The sequence below is a fragment of the Vicugna pacos genome, chromosome 23 (assembly GCF_048564905.1).
Source record: "Vicugna pacos chromosome 23, VicPac4, whole genome shotgun sequence".
Lineage (NCBI taxonomy): Eukaryota > Metazoa > Chordata > Mammalia > Artiodactyla > Camelidae > Vicugna > Vicugna pacos.
The window spans coordinates 9,129,971-9,145,961 of NC_133009.1; the positions used below are offsets into that span (position 1 = coordinate 9,129,971).

General features: G+C 37.2%; 1 protein-coding gene across 8 annotated transcripts in view; it reads left to right on the forward strand.

Annotated features, from left to right (window-relative positions):
• Positions 1–64: 64 nt before the first annotated feature.
• The window catches only part of LOC116279904 (membrane cofactor protein-like), a 281,425-nt gene continuing 265,498 nt past the window's right edge, over positions 65–15,991 (forward strand). For all 8 annotated transcript variants that reach the window (XM_072948464.1, XM_072948463.1, XM_072948462.1 and 5 more), the window contains exons 1-4: positions 65–224; positions 8,194–8,382; positions 8,682–8,781; positions 12,794–12,879. In XM_072948464.1, the coding sequence (XP_072804565.1) occupies positions 104–224; positions 8,194–8,382; positions 8,682–8,781; positions 12,794–12,879 (496 nt within the window). In that variant the 5' untranslated portion in view covers positions 65–103. The remainder of the gene's footprint in view (positions 225–8,193; positions 8,383–8,681; positions 8,782–12,793; positions 12,880–15,991) is intronic.

The window sequence follows — 15,991 nt, forward strand, 5'->3', positions numbered from 1 at the left end:
TGACCACACTTGACACAGAATCTGGGGATTATTGCGTCTGGCAACTGAACACATAAAGGTCTCTTCTGGGCTGGTGTCAGATTTCCCCTTGATCTCCTGGAAAATGAGAGCATCTTATGCCCCTCGCAAGGAGCCTCCATCCTGCCCCAAGAGTCCCCCTTTTCCTTGGCGCTTCGTGGGGATTCTTTTGCTAGCCCTAGTGCTACCAATACACATGATCTCTGGTAGGAGCCGGGAGAATGACCCACGTAGTAAACGAGCGTGTAGGGGAGGACGGAGGGTGGAGGGACCATCGCTTGGCGGCTCGGGGCCGAGGTGCCAGGCTGGCGTCCTTAAGAGTTAAGGTGGAAGGCATGGCCAGAGTGTCCCTGAGTCTTCCTGTTGGTACCCACGGGGGAGGGGACCACATTGTGATCCAGGAGAAGATTTGCTTGGAGGTGGACGCTGAGTGTTGTGGGCTGGTGATCACCGCAGGAGTTTACCCAGGGCCAAGCTGGGTCCCTAGCAGAAGCTTGGAGGGTGTTTTCAGGACTGAGCCAGCTCAGGACAGGAACGTGGACCTGGTGATGGTGGGGACTGCTTGCTCCTGAGTACCCAGTGCTGCAGATGTTGCCAGGCTGGTGCTGTGCCTATGCGGAGGGTTTGCCTGTGGCCCTGGGTGGGGTGACACCTTATGTGTAGGGTGTTTGTGCCCTAGTCAGCTGAGACTGGGGAGCCTGGGCCGAGTGTACCCCAGTATGTGCTTTGTGGAAGTTGTCAGCCCAGTCGTGCCCAGGGTGGGACAAGGAAATGAACTATTTGCTTTGTATGGGGCTTACCAAAACTACATAAAAAAAAAAAAAGACAGCCAAACCTAGTGAAAAATGAGATCCTGAAAATGAACTATAAATGATGTCCATGTATTTTTCCCATGTAGCTGAGAGACTAAAGCGGAGGTTCATTCACTAAGTTTGTTTTTCCTTTTTCGTGTTTCATAGAATTGAGTAAATACTTTAAATATATGCTAAAAAAGACATGCTTAATGTAGAAAACATTCACAAGGAACAAGGAACACCCATTTTAAAAACTTTGGTATATTTCCTCCTGTCTTTATATGTAGATGTCTTTCCAGGCCCAAGTTATTTTTAGGATCCTATTACATATACAGTTTGTATTCTGCATTTTTTCCTTAGCAGCATTCAGCCCCCAAATATTTGCTTTCTATATGCCAGGTCCTGAGCTGGTCATGAGGATGCACTGGTGAGCAATAACACACCATTCCTATTTTCATGAGCCTTCGTCCACTATTTGTCTGTGCACACACACCGAATACATGCAGGGGCTGTGTTTTGCTCTCTGTGAGATCCCCGGTGCCAGGCACACATTAGGAAATCAAATATTTGCTAAAATGTATTGGGTGTGGCAGACAGGAGGCAAAACATAATACTAATGAATATGTTATAACCCAAGAGAGGCCTGGAGGAAGGGAGCAGGATTCTCTGACAGCATATAACAAATGCCTGGTGCAAGGGGAGACTTTTCTGCTCATCAGACAGCCCAAACTCTGCCACTTTGGTGCTTCTACACTTGCTGTTCCCGTGGCCTTGGAACATTCTCCTCTGCCTCTTGGGTTATTGACTCCTTCTTATTCTTACTTGGTTGTGATGCCCCCTCCTCAGAGGGACCTTCTCTGAGCCACTATTTCCAGTAGAAATACACACTCTAGCTCAAATCCTCCCTAACGGATAGTCACCCTCCCAAACTATGTTTTCTGTTCCCTCCTCACTAGACTGCAGGGATCTTAGCTGTCTTGTCACACTGGTGGTTCCACATGACCATTTTCTTTTGCCGCATTATCAACACTCTTGTATCACTATCAAATACTAGAAAATTAAAGGTAACATTTGGCTGGGGCTTACAGCCCAGGAGAAACTTCTCCTTCCAGGAGGAAGGTTCTCTAAAGACCCATGCTTAGGATGGCCTTTCTGTGGTGCCTACAAATCTAAGGCCAGGGCAGCTGAGGTTCAGAAAGGATCAATCTTCCCCTGATTGTAGGCTCCTCAGGGCTCACAATTGTCCAGTCTTGCTTGTTACTGAGTATTTGAAAACTTCATTTCTAGGTAGGAGTGGTGCGGGTGATGGAACAGTGGTAGTAAGAAGAAATCACAAGGAATATTTGAAAGAATAATAATGTTTAGAGCAAAAAGCTTAAAGGTAGAAGTTGAAGGAGATGATGAAAACTATTAAAATGGAGGAAAATGGATGAAGTAAAATGAATAGGATGCATCATGGAAGGTAACAGAACTAGAAATGAAAAGGAGGAAAACAAGTTTAAGTTTGAGGCTGAAAGGTGAATCAGGAGAGATAGGAGACTTAGATAAAGTACCATCGAGAACCCACTATACCATGTAGGGAAAGCATTGGATAAAACAAACATTTCGCTGAAGCAGCTCACAATGAGGTTTTGTAAGCAGACAGTGTTGTACCCGGGAGCCCTGCCACCTCAGAGGTAGTTGCCAAATGGTAGGAGATCACAAAAGGGACCCTTTGTGGAATTTCAGGGTGAGTCTCATTGCTCCATAATGGGTCTGCGTTTGGGGACAAAACCTGCAGTCTCCTTTTATGTGTGATCTCTTCTGCTTATTTTTGGTGTTTTGATTCTTCCTAATGAAAGAAGCCAAGATCAATAAGTGCTTCCACTGTAGTTTCTTGGTTTCCTTACTGTACGTATTACAGTACAAGGAGAACAGTGCGTATTGGTCAATTGCTAGGTTACCATAATTAATACTGGCAGACAGGAAACAAAACAAATTAGGTAGTCAAATCTTCCTCCAGTGCATAAAGCTTTAAGATGATTAATTTCAATATTAGATTCATTATATTCTGTTCTTTACCATTGTTTTCTGTTTGACAGCAGTGGTACCTGAAAACCAAAGTCTTGTGAATAGCTATGATGCAGAACATACTGGGCTAGGTATCGTGGCCACATGGATGAGCGGAGCCCACTATATTATGTATTAAACACAAAAACACGTGATAGTGAGCTGAGAGAGCCATGCGGAGGAGAGTCCAAGAGAAGGGGCTGGTCACTGCCTCCCCACAGGAAGCAGAGGGTACTTCCTAGAGGAGATGTTGAGTGGATTATGTCAAGGAAGATGAGAGCTGAGCAGGGGTTGCTCCTGAGCAGGAGGAAGGGTGCTCAGAGCAGAGGGAGCAGTGTGAGCAAAGGCTGAGAGATGTGGCAGGGCTCATGGACTGCCTAGCTACCCAGTGTGGCAACAGTAGGCAAAGAAGGCCAGAGGAAGGCCAAGGAGTAGATCACAGAGTGAATAGTTATGGGAAAACAGGATAGTTAGGAAAGAACAAAGACTATCATAAAATTCAGACTATGATGTCATTCCTTGTTCTTTTGGGGCAATTTGAGATCTTTCATTTGATTTAGCATGATGCAAATCTAACCTAAGTTTCCTTTAACTTCCCCGGGCTCAATAGAAGCCCGTTTCTTGAGGAGTAAATTGCAGACAGACTTTGCTGGCATAACCATACAAGGGTTCCAGATGACAGCCAGTGATGGAAATTAGTGCTGGTAGTGGAACCAGCCTGCCTGGCTTGACCCTGGTCTGCTACCTATTGGAAACATATTTTTGGGCAAGCTGCTTCAACTTGCCATGGCTCAGACTGCTCATCTTAAAGAAGTGGAAACAGTACCCAACTCATAGGAAGATTATGAAGGTTAAGTTAGTTTAAAACCACTAAAATAATGATTATCACAGGTAGTCCTTAACTGGATATTTTTAAAATGATTAATATCACCACTGTTGTTCTAAGAAACAAGTTCTGGAGTTGTCTATTACCAATCTTTAGGAAAAAATTTCATAAACTCTTTCGAGTTCACTGTTTTGTTTTTTTTTACTTTTTTTTAAATTGAAGTATAGTCAGTTTACAATGTTGTGTCAATTTCTGGTGTACCACACAATGTTTCAGCCATATATATATATATATATATATATATATATATATATATATATTCGTTTTCAGGTTCTTTTTCACCATAAAGTGGTGAAAAAGATATAAGCTACAAGATATCTAATATATACCATAAACTATTTATCTGTTTTATATATACCAGCAATATCTGCAAATCTTGAACTCCCAGTTTATCCCTTCCAATCCCCTTCCCCTCTGGTAAACATAAGTTTGTTTTCTATATCTGTGAGTCTGTTACTCTTTTATAAATAAGTTCATTTGTCTTTTATTTTTAGATTTGAGTTCACTTTTAACAATGTTAAAATCCTATTTTTAATCTTAGAAGTAATGTAGAATGGGTTTAAAATAAGATAAAAAATATTTTGACTTGAAAGAAATTAAAAATTCTGATAAAGGGAAACAGTTGTAAATTAACCAATAGAAAAGAAAAAAAATGGAAACAGGCACAAAAACAGAAGTGAAAAAAGTGATGATTTGAAGATATTACTGGAATAGTTTGCTGAACAGTAATGAATTTGAATTTTGCTCCAAGAGGGTGCAGAACTGATAACACTGCTCCTTCAGCTCTGGCACGAGGCACTGGAAATGCAGTGACAAATGAGACATGGTGCTAAGAAGGTTACAGCCTCTTGGGAGTATAAGCAATAATCAATTACAGTGTGAAAAGTGCTGTGAAAGAACTAAATTGGGGCATCATGAGGAAACTTCACCCAGTTTTTTGAGCGACATGTCAAGAGCCTTAAGAAAGATGTGGCATCTGAGAGGAAACTGAAAGATGAGTGGGTGGGAGGAATGGCAGGGTCTGTTGTCAAAGCTGAAGTGACACGGTGCATGGAGGTCGAGCGTGCTGCAGTAAGTTATTTAGTGGGCACGGCGAGTGGAGTTGAATGGGGCTTAGAGCAGCGTGCTGGAGTGAGCTGGTGTTAAAGCTCTCCGAGCTGTGGCATGGAGCCTTATAGACTTTCCACGAGGGCAACAGGGAGTCACTGAAAGGATTTGACTTGGAAGAGCCTTGGCCAATGCACCGTGTCAGTATTACTCGGGTAGCACTGTGAAAGTGACCTAAATGACAGGTAGAAAGACTGGTAAGGAGATCTACTCAGGGACTCTTGTTGCAATCCAGAAAAGAAATGAGAGTGGCTTGAATTAAAAGTAGACAGTACACCAGAGACTGACACAATGTATCTGACTATACTTCAATAAAAAACAAAACAACAAGAAAATAATGAAGTAGAGATAGAAACAGATGGAACAGGTATTTTTCAGTTGTGGAAACCGTGTTCTTGTGTGCCGGGTGTAAGAGTCAAAAGAGACCACACTGAGGCTTCATTGTGTTATTTGAGAGAGCGTAATACATTCCAAGTGCAGCCATGCTGGGGAGGCAACTGAATACATAGATGAGGCATCCCAGCTAGAGATGTGGGATGGAGAGGGGGACTTGGGAGGCAGCTCGCTTCAGTGGTAATGACGTCATGAGAGTATATATTCTCACCTGGGGACTTTGCAGAACGAAATCAGCAGCATTCCTTGAACAACCTACGAGGGACATCACATTATCCAATCAGGCAGAGAAGGGAGAGCAGCCAGAGGACAGGATGAAAACCAGGTGGTGGTTTGCTACCTGGAAACCAAGGAGAGAGAGCTTTTAAAGCAGGGAGGGGAGTGGAGAAAGAATGACCATTAGCTCCCCATGTTATAAACAGGGCACCTAAAATTACTGAGGGATAGCATGTCAGAGTGAGTTTACCAAGAACAAGCTTACTTAATTACTTTGAAAGTAAGTTAAGTGATTATAAATGAGAGGGAACTGAGAAACAAAATTTATAGGTTCAATATTAAAGCCTGTGCTTTGAAGAAGCAAAGAAAGTTTTAAAATAGGTTGTGTAGACAGTGAGAGAAGGGGCAGGATAGTCAGGTTTCACTGAGTTTCCAGTCTTGGTCAGAGACCATGATTCTTGAAGTTGCCGCCTGGGCAGGGGTGTGGGTTTGTGCTTGTGTCATAGGTTTACTTTTAATTTTTGCAAGCAGGCAGAGAGTGCTTGCATAGTTTTTGAAAGTATATAGAGAATAAACAATTCTCTTGGTTCACAGCAGAGCACTATTTCACAAGCCTGAAACTCACCTGGAACATTGGGGAATTTTCTGAATGCAGCCTATCCCATGTAATGGTGTCTAGAGTTAAAGAAGAGCATTGCAGCCTAATAATAATTGTATTGTAAACTATCCAGAAAAACCTCAGTCAAGATGTTCTTTTTCTGGAGCTGAGAATCTTTAATTTGAAAGTCCTCATAAGAAGAAAATTCAATGTTCTGAGCAGAAGATGAATTTGATTATAAAAATGTGTGATATGAGAGTCAATCATTACAGTGTATGAAGTGTGCAGTCTACTGATTGCCCAAGCAGATTCTAGGCTGCACATGGATGAAAGTATGTCTCTCATGATGCATTTTAGTGAAGAGAAATACTTCAAGCTAGTCGAAGGGACTAAACTCTCCAACTGACATTTCTTTTTCCATATAGACAGAGCACTACATGTGAGAGTCATATTAGGAATTCTCTCTCCTGTGACTTCAAGATACTCACTGAAATCAAATGCATAAACAAAGAACACTTGTATAATTTAATTATAAGCATGCTGTTAGCTTGAGCTCTTTCTGGGTTATTCCGGGAAATGCTAGAATGACGTAATACATTTGTTTCTAGTATGGAATTAGATAGCATTTCTATCCCATGTTTTTTACCCATATTAACATGAGAATGTCTGGCTCGGGGTATTCAGTAAATTTACTGCTATTAATAAAATTCAGCTCTATACTAATCTTGTTTTTAAACAATGCTTTTAATAACTACAGCTTTTTGGGTTTTGCTTTTATTTTGGGAATTTTATTGAGGAACGTTCATGTATCAAGATCAGCATAGTGGGAATGTTGAAAGCTAAATGTTGAAACAATTTCAGGCCATGATGTAAATGAAATGTTGGGTAGCATGTCAAGAGAGGAGTTTAGAATTGAGAATATGGTGTGAAAAGTGGGTAACATTTCACTTGTTTAGAGTTCTCTCTTGAGCAGTCTCTCAATCTGAAGTAAGACCAGGATCCAGGGATCAAGAAAAAAAAGATTCCTCAGGGCTCAGAGTAGGTCTATCTCCCTTCTTCTTGGGTCCTTAGCCTTAAAGGAGGGGCCTCTGCTTTCCTTTAACCCTTTAAGACTTGATGTGCCTCCATCACATTATTTTACATAAGTTTTCTAACAGATTTGTTAGGTTGTCAAGCCCACAGATAATTGAAAGGAAGAGGAATTGCTGAAGTAGGAATGACACTCTTCTAGGGAGGAACTTCTCCTCCCCCCAAAAAATACCCCAGAATAAAACATTCTAAAAGCATAGCAATATAGTAGCTTTCCTCTCAGGATCTATTAGGTAAACAGCCCAACTGCTACTTCAGGGAAATGCATGATCTAATGATCAGTGAAGGAAAATTGAATTATATTTACAGCAATGCCAAGAAAGCAATTTTTAAATGTAAGTCTATTCAAAGTAGTAAGTTTTTATATTTAAATGGCATCTATTCATTACATTCTTTAATTCATGAATATGAAATATATGAAAGTCATATATTGAAATACTTAGTCCACACCTATTTTGATCAATGAAACCCACAATGTTCACTTAATAATCACCTCTTACCATAGCATTTCTTGAGAACCCACTGTCTACAATGTGTAATAAAAAAAGAAGGCATATGACCCTGACCCCTAGGAACTTGCCTTCTGAGAGGAATCTGAGCCTGAAGTGACAAGTGATCATAGGATTGTGTTTCAAACTATGGAAAAGTAATCTGAGCAGAGTCCTTTGTGCTATAGAAGACCTCTTAGAGGAAAGGTGGGTTTTGGAGTGAATTTAGAAAAAAGTGGAAAAGGATGCATACCTATATCTATGTGTATATATTTAATACCAGGTAGATCGATTCTTCTTGTCTTCCATTTACTGTTGAATGAAAATTTAGCTTATTCCTCAACAAATCAAAAGCTAATGGGATGTTATTTAAAGTAAGCAAGGCACCTACTCCACTGCTCCAACCACTTGGGTAAAAGCATCTGACAATCATTTAAAATCTCGCCATGAACTTTTCCATTTTCTCTGTACTACCTACTTGCTGCTACGCCACAGTACCTGGCTGGTGAAAGAGATAAAATCCTTAATTTTCTCTTTTTATTCTCTTATCCTTAGGTTTCTGTGTTTCTCCTCCAGTCATGGATCACATGACCATCAGTTCTGTCAATAAAACCCGTTACGGAAGTGGGGAAGTGGTACGCTACCGCTGTCATCCGGGATACTCTTTTAAGGAGTGGCCTTTTTACTTCACAGTTGTATGTCTGCCAAATGGCACATGGCAAAATTCTAAAAACACCTGCATAAGTAAGGAAACAAAACTCTTTCGTTTGTTGTTTTCTGCTTTCTCTAGAGATTTTTACACATTTTAAGGTCTGTTTTCTGCTACAACAATGATGATTTTCTTATGCAAAACTAGATTTTAGATATCAATACATTTATTTTTCAAGCTGTGAGAAAGCTCCAGGGAATCTTTTCTTGATGATTGGTTGCTGTTTTAAGTTTGGCCTCATAATAGTTAAAGTAATATTTCATCATTAGAATTTTGATCTTGATTTAAATGTTTGAAACTGGTATTAAAAATGAATTTGAAATTTTTCTTTTAGAATCATCATGTTTAAGGCCAGAAATAAAAAATGGTGATGTATTCCCCCGGGGTGTATCATTTTCGTTGGGAACAGAGATTCACATTTATTGTAAAAAGGGGTAAGTAAATTGCTCCTTAGATGAAATAAGTTAAATGTTATGATTTCTTTGCTTCTCAGCTAAAAGCTGATTTCATTTTACTTTCTAGGAGACAAGATATTCTTGTAGCCAGACAGCTCTGGGGCTTTTTAAGGAGACTGAAAAGATGTGTAATTAATAGAAATTTAAATTGAAGAAAAGTGAAATTGTATACTTACTATATGTAGTATTAAGCCTATTGAAAGCATCAAAACTGTAGTAATCATGGTGACTTTATCCTTAACCACAAAGTGCATCCTATTTAAAATGGCCAACTCTCAAAGCTGAAGGAGGACTCACCAAATGTTGCATTGTAGAAGTTCTCTATTTCCTTACTTATCTTCTGTCTGGTTATTCTATTCATTTTTGTTAGTGGGGTATTGAACTTTCCAACGGTTATTATAGAAATATTTATTGGGTACATATATGTATTTCTTCCTTCAGTTTTTTTAGCTTTTGCCTTGTATATTCTGATGGTCTGTCATTAGGTGCACAAACGTTTATAACTGTTCTACCTTATTGAAGTATTAAACCTTTTATGATTATAATATAACGTCCTTTGTCTATTGTAACCTTTCTTCATTTAAAGTCTTTTCTGTCTGATATTAGTATAGCCAACCCTGCTTACTTTTGGCTTCTATTTGCATGGAATATCCTTTAACTTTCAGCCTGTTTGTGTATGTGGATGTACTGTCTCTTACACACAGCACATAGCTGGATCACGAGTTTTTATCCATTTTTGCCAACCTCTGTCTTTTGGTTAGAATATTTAACTCATTTAAACTTGAAGTAATTACTGATAATGGGGGACTCACATCTGTAATTGTGCTGTTTGTTTTCTACATGCTTTATATCTTCTTTTGGCCCCTCATTTCGTGCTATACTGTCTTCCTTATGTTTAGTTGACTTTTTATAGTGAAATGTTAAATTCCTCTCTCATTTCTTTTGCGTATATTCTATGGCTGTTGTCCTTGTGGTTACCATGGAAATTACATTTAACATCGTAAAATTATAACATTCTAATTTGAATTTATATCAGCTTAACTTAATAACATAAAAAAACTCTGCTACTTCAGTTATGTTTTCTATATAATATATATCATATGAATAATATATAACAAGATTTGGAGTTTAAAACAAAAGTTAAATTCTTGTTTTTACACTAATAATTGTTTTTTGTTTCTTTAAATGCATTAGTCTCTTAAGTTATGAAGAAAACAAAAATTTCAGTTACAAACTATTTTTATGATACTACCTTTATAATTGCCCATGTATTTACCTTTAGTGAGATGTTTATTTCTTCATATGGCTCAAAGTTACTTTCTGGTATCCTTTCATATCACCTTGGACATTTCTTGTAGAGGAGGTCTACTGGTCAAGAACTCCCTCAGATTTTGTTTATCTGGAAGTATCTTAATTTCTCCTTCACTTTTGAGGGACAGTTTGCTGGACAGAGGATTTTGAGTTGATTTTTTTTTCTTTTAGCACTTTGAATATATTGTCCCACAGTCTTCTGGCCTTCAAAGTTTCTGCTGAGAAATCTGCTTATAATCTTATTGAGGATCCTTGCATGTGATAATTCACTTTTCTCTTCCTGTTTTCAAGAGTGTCCTTTATTCTCTGTCTTTTGAAAGTTTGATTATGATGTATCTCAGTGTGGGCCTCTTTGAGTTCATTTTACCTGGAGGTTGTTGAGCTTCTACGTTGCTTGTATTTATGTCTTTCATAAAATCTGTGAAGCTGTCCCCCATTAGTTTTTTTCCGAATATTCTCTTTGCCCCTTTCTCTCTCTTCTCCCTCTGAGACTCCCTCAGTGTGTATATTGCTCCACTTGCAGTGTCCCATAGGTCCTTTAGACTCTGCTCACTTTTCTTCACTCTTTTTCCTTTCTGTTCCTCAGACTCAACAATTTCCATCATTCTATATTCATGTTCATTGATTCTTCCTTTTGCCTGCTCAAATTTGCCTTTAATCCTCTATTGAACTTTTCAGAGAGTGTATTGTAATTTTTGAGCTCCAGAATCTCTTTTCTTTTTTTTTTCACTTTTCTGTCTCTTAATGATATTTCCATTTTGTTCATAAATCATTTTCTTAACTTTCTCCACTTCTTCCATAGTTCTTTGAGCATCTTTAAGATGGTTATTTTGAAGTCTTTGTCTAATCTATCTGCCATCAAACATTTTTCAGGAACAGTTTCTGTAGTTGTTGTTCTTGTTGTTGCTTTTCTCTTGAGTGGGCCATATACTTTCCTGTGTCTTTGTATGCCTGGTGATTTTTTATGGAATGCTGGACATTAGTAACTAATAACGTGATAACTCTGGAAATCCAATTTTCCCCCTTCTCTAGGCATTGCATTTTTGTTATTGTTTTCTGTTTTTAATTGTGATAGAATGTTCCTGTACCAAGGATCAGCCTGAGGTGTAAACTGAAGGTCTTCTCAGGATGTTTCTGAAGCTTTCCCTGAACATGGACACTCACTTGCTGATTTTCCCTACATAGGCAGTTGTTTTTGAATGCTCTAGTATTTAATGCCTAGCTTCTAAGAGGGGAACCATGAAAAATGAAGTGGGAAGTAAAGAGTGTTAGAACTTTAAATCCCATGTTAGTCACTGTAGCTAACAAGAAAGGGGTTTGCAAGACTGGGGGAGGTGTGACAACAATGGCTGCCCACTTCTTTGTCTGTGACCAGAAACAGCATTCAGCAATCAGAGCACAGATTCTTGGTACTTGGAGGATAGGATCCTTTACAGCTATCCTAACTCCTGCAACCCACGTGTACACTGCTTCAGAAACCTATGCAGAGCTGCCTGCCACACTGCTGAGGGTGGGGACGGAGCTACTATTTTCCAAAGAGCTGACAATGACTGACATTAATGCAATTTACCTGCCCGAGCTTTCCCCTGGAATTTGCAAGCCCTCAACAGACTCCAGAGTTCCAAAATAGTGACATCAGGCATATTCTGACATTGCAATTACTGTCTAGTTATGGAGACAGATCCTTAGTGCTTCCAACTCTGCCACTTTCCCTAAAGTCTCTCCTAAAACACTGCAATTCATAAAATGAGTGAGCCTTGACAAAAGTCAACTGGAACCATGTACAAGCAGTTTTGCTGACTATATTTTAATTGATCAAGTAAAAATATTAAATCATCCTCTCCATATTTATATGAGAGAGCCTACTGGGCACTTTGAGGGGCACCAACAGTTCAAGTCATAGACTCTCTTCAAAAAAAGTTGTAGCCTATTCAGAAACACAGTATATGCTAATGCAATATATTAAAGTAAAATTGTAAGTAAGAAGTGACAAAAACATAGAACTATTTAGGATCATTACAATGAGAGTCCAGAAGGAGGAGAGAGTTCTGTGAATTTAAATCATCAGAGAAGATTTCATCAAGTAGTGTCCGGAGCTATTTATTCCTAGAAAGATATTCTGATCTAAAGAGTGTAATAAGAGCTAAAACTCACCTAGCACTCACTATGTCAGATGCTAACTCATCTAATTCTCAAAACAACCCATGACGTGCATACTATTATCCTTTTTATATAGATGAGGAAACTGAGCAAGAGAAACATTAAGAGACTTGCCTAAGCTCAAATAACAAGTCAGTCTTAGAGCTGGGATTTAAATGCAGACAGGCAAGTTCTAGAGCCTGGTCTCTCTTCTCAATAAGAACTGAGCAGAGTGGTGTGAGCAAAAGCATAGAAGTGAATGTGTGATGCATTTGCCGGAGATAGCAAAGGGGGCCACATTGACAGGCATGACAGAGTAATTTAAACATTTTACTCTGGGCCAATGTGTGTTCACATGCAGAAACTCTTTATTTGATTAAAATGGAAGATTTGGTTAGCACTTCCATATATTGTGTCTTTTAAGGAACATCTCCCTCAAACTACTGTGTTGCAGAAACACAGCCATATAAAAATGTTCTTCTTTATTATGGGCGTTGTGTTAACTGGTAAAGAAACAGTAACCTCTTCTTTTTTCATTTAGTTATTACTTAAAAGGAATAGAAGCTCTAACTTGTATTGCTGTTGGAGATAATATACAGTGGAATTACAAGTACCCAATATGTGAAAGTAAGTAAATTCTCACTTTAGAATTTAGAGCAGGAATTTTCAAACTTTTTGGCCTCAGGACATGGTTTATGCTTTTAAATCAACAGTAGTCCCAAAGAGCTTTTTTTTATGTGGGTTATGTTTATTGGTATGCATTATATTGGACTTAAAACAAAAGTTTTTTAAATAGTTTATTAATTCGGTTTTAAAAACAGTAAGCTCAATGTATGTTATCATATACAACATACTTTTATGAAATAATCAAAATTTTCTAAGACAAACAATGAGAATAGTGGCAGCGTATTACATTTTTGCAAATCTCTTCAATATCTGGCTTAAAGTAAAACATCTGGATTCAGTCTGTTGAAAAAAATCATATAATTTGTACATTCTGGAAAATTTTAGCATACACTTATAAGGATAACAGCGAAAAAGACAATATCTCAGTATTATTGTGAACCACTGTAGTAAATGGATACATTTATAAAACATAAAGTACTTCTCAACTAGCAATGATTTTTATTTTTAACCATAAACATATTTTCCCATTAAATTTCCATCTCTTATAATGACTAGAACAAAACTTAGCATGCTCTTATAGATAAATACAGGTATTTCATATAGGTTCTTCTTTTTTCTTTATTCAAGTATGGTCAGTTGCAATGTGTCAGTTTCTGATGTACAGCATAATGTTTCAGTCATACATGTACATAAATATTTTTATTTTCATCTTCTTTCTTGTTACAGGTTACGAGATATTGAATATAAGTCCCTGTGCTATACAGTAGAACCTTGCTGTTTATCTAGTAGCTAATATTCGCAATTCTCAAATCCTAATTTATCCTCCTATAGATACTTTATATAGGTATTTAAGAAAATGAGTTTTGTTCTTGAAAGTTCATTGCTACATGATTTGAATTTGGGATAATACATTTTCTCATGGCAACTTCTAAATGGATACTGGATTCACAGCTAACTTCTAGAAATCATATCCGAAAGAATTTATTGTAGGTAGTTTATAGGACTTTACTAATGCTGTCTTAATCATTCACCTTCCTTTGCCTTTATTTCCCCTTTTTTTTCCTTTTTAAGAGATTTCATGTGGACTGCCTTCAAACATAAAAAATGGAAAATATACCAATAGCTCCAAGAATGTATTTCACTATAAAGAATAAGTGACTTATAGTTGTAATCTGTTAAATAGACCAGATCAATATTCACTTGTTGGAGAGAGCGAGCTTACTTGTTCTGCACATGGCAATTGGAGCAGTGAAGCTTCTAAGTGTAAATGTAATACTTCCATATGTTTCCTTCTTCATTTCTAAATACTGTGAAACACTTTGTAAATAGTTTTACCTATAAGCACACAAAACAGTCATTTGTGATTCCTCCTCCTGTTAACTTGACTTCTAATTTAATTTAGGCCAAATCTAATGGGAAATATTTCTAGCTGTAGGGTTTCCCAGCCCTTACCCCCGATGTTCTTGGCATTCCAGTTTACACATTGTGTACTACTGTGTGTGTATATATATTATATATATATATATAAAATATATATATGAGTTACAATTATTTTTCTTAAAAAAAAATAACTCAACACACAGTACCTGAAAATAAGAAAGATTTTTCTTATATTTCAAAACATCTGAAAGCTCTGGCTACAAATAATGATGGAATAAATTTTAAAAGACTAACTCTCTCATTGATAAGAATGATAAACTCTGGACAAAATATATTTTAAAAACAATATTTAAAGCACTAGAGACTGAAATAAAGTAGGGAGATGCTAGAGGGAATTTGATTCTCAAAAGAAAACAACCACTGAATAACAGGAAAATACTCTTTCTAAGTATATATGGAACATTCTCTAAGGTAGACGGTAAGGTTATTTTTAACAAATTCCAGAGGGTTGAAATCATTCTGAGTGCATTATCTGATCACAATCGAATGAATGTAGAATTAAAACAGAGATAATCTAGAAAATTCCCAAATATTTTAAAATTATGCAAGACACTTCTAACTAACCCATGAGTCAAAGATGAAGTAACGAGGACATTAGAAAGTGCTTTGAGCTAAATAAAAATGAAAACACAACATATCAAAATATTAAAATTTATGTGATACAACAAAAGCATTGCTTAAAGGGAAATTTATATCATAAAATACTTATGTTAGAAAAAATAAAAGTCTCAAATCAATATTCTAAGCTTCCACCTTAAGAAACTAAAAAAAAATTAAAAATAAAAAAGCAAACAAACACAAAACAAGAAGAAATAAAATGATTATAAAGATAGATAGAAATCAATGAAATTGTAAAGAGAAAGTAACAGAGAAAACCAATGAAAACAACCCTAGTTCTTGGAGCACATCAATGTAATAGATAAAGCTACAGCTGGGCTGACAAAAAAGGAAAAGACATTTAATAAATCAGAGAAAGACAAAAATCTGTGTGTTATCACTTATACGTGGAATCTAAAAAGTACAACAAACTAGTAAATATAACAAAAAAGAAGCAGACTCACAGATATAGTGGTTACCAATGGAATAGGGGTGAAGGGGAAAGACAGGGGTGGGGAAGTTGGAGGTACAAACTGTTGTGTGTAAGACAGGCTACAAGGATGTGTTGTACAACATGGGAGTATAGCAAATATTTTGCAATAACTGTAAATGGAGTGTAACCTTTAAAAATGTATAAAAATTAAAAATGAATGAGTTTTTCCAAAAAAGAATGAAAAAGAGAACAACACTAAATATTCTTCAGAATTTAAGGGGATAATAAGGGAATAGTACACAAACAACCTTATGTCTATAAATTTGACAACTTACGTGAAATTGACAAATTCCTTGAAAGATAAAAAGTACCAAAATAACTTCACACAAAGATACAGGTAACCTGAATAGTCCTATATCTATTAAGGACATATAGTGTGTTGTTAAAAACCTTCCCACAGTGACAACTGAGGCCCTGATGGATTCCTTGGGGAATTGTACCAAACATCGCAGAAATAAGTAATAGCACCTCTACACAAACTCTTCAAGAAATGTAAGATTTCATGAGAACATTACCCTGATACCTAACTCAGACAAAAACATTGACAGAAAATTATAAACAATATCCTTAATGAATATAGAA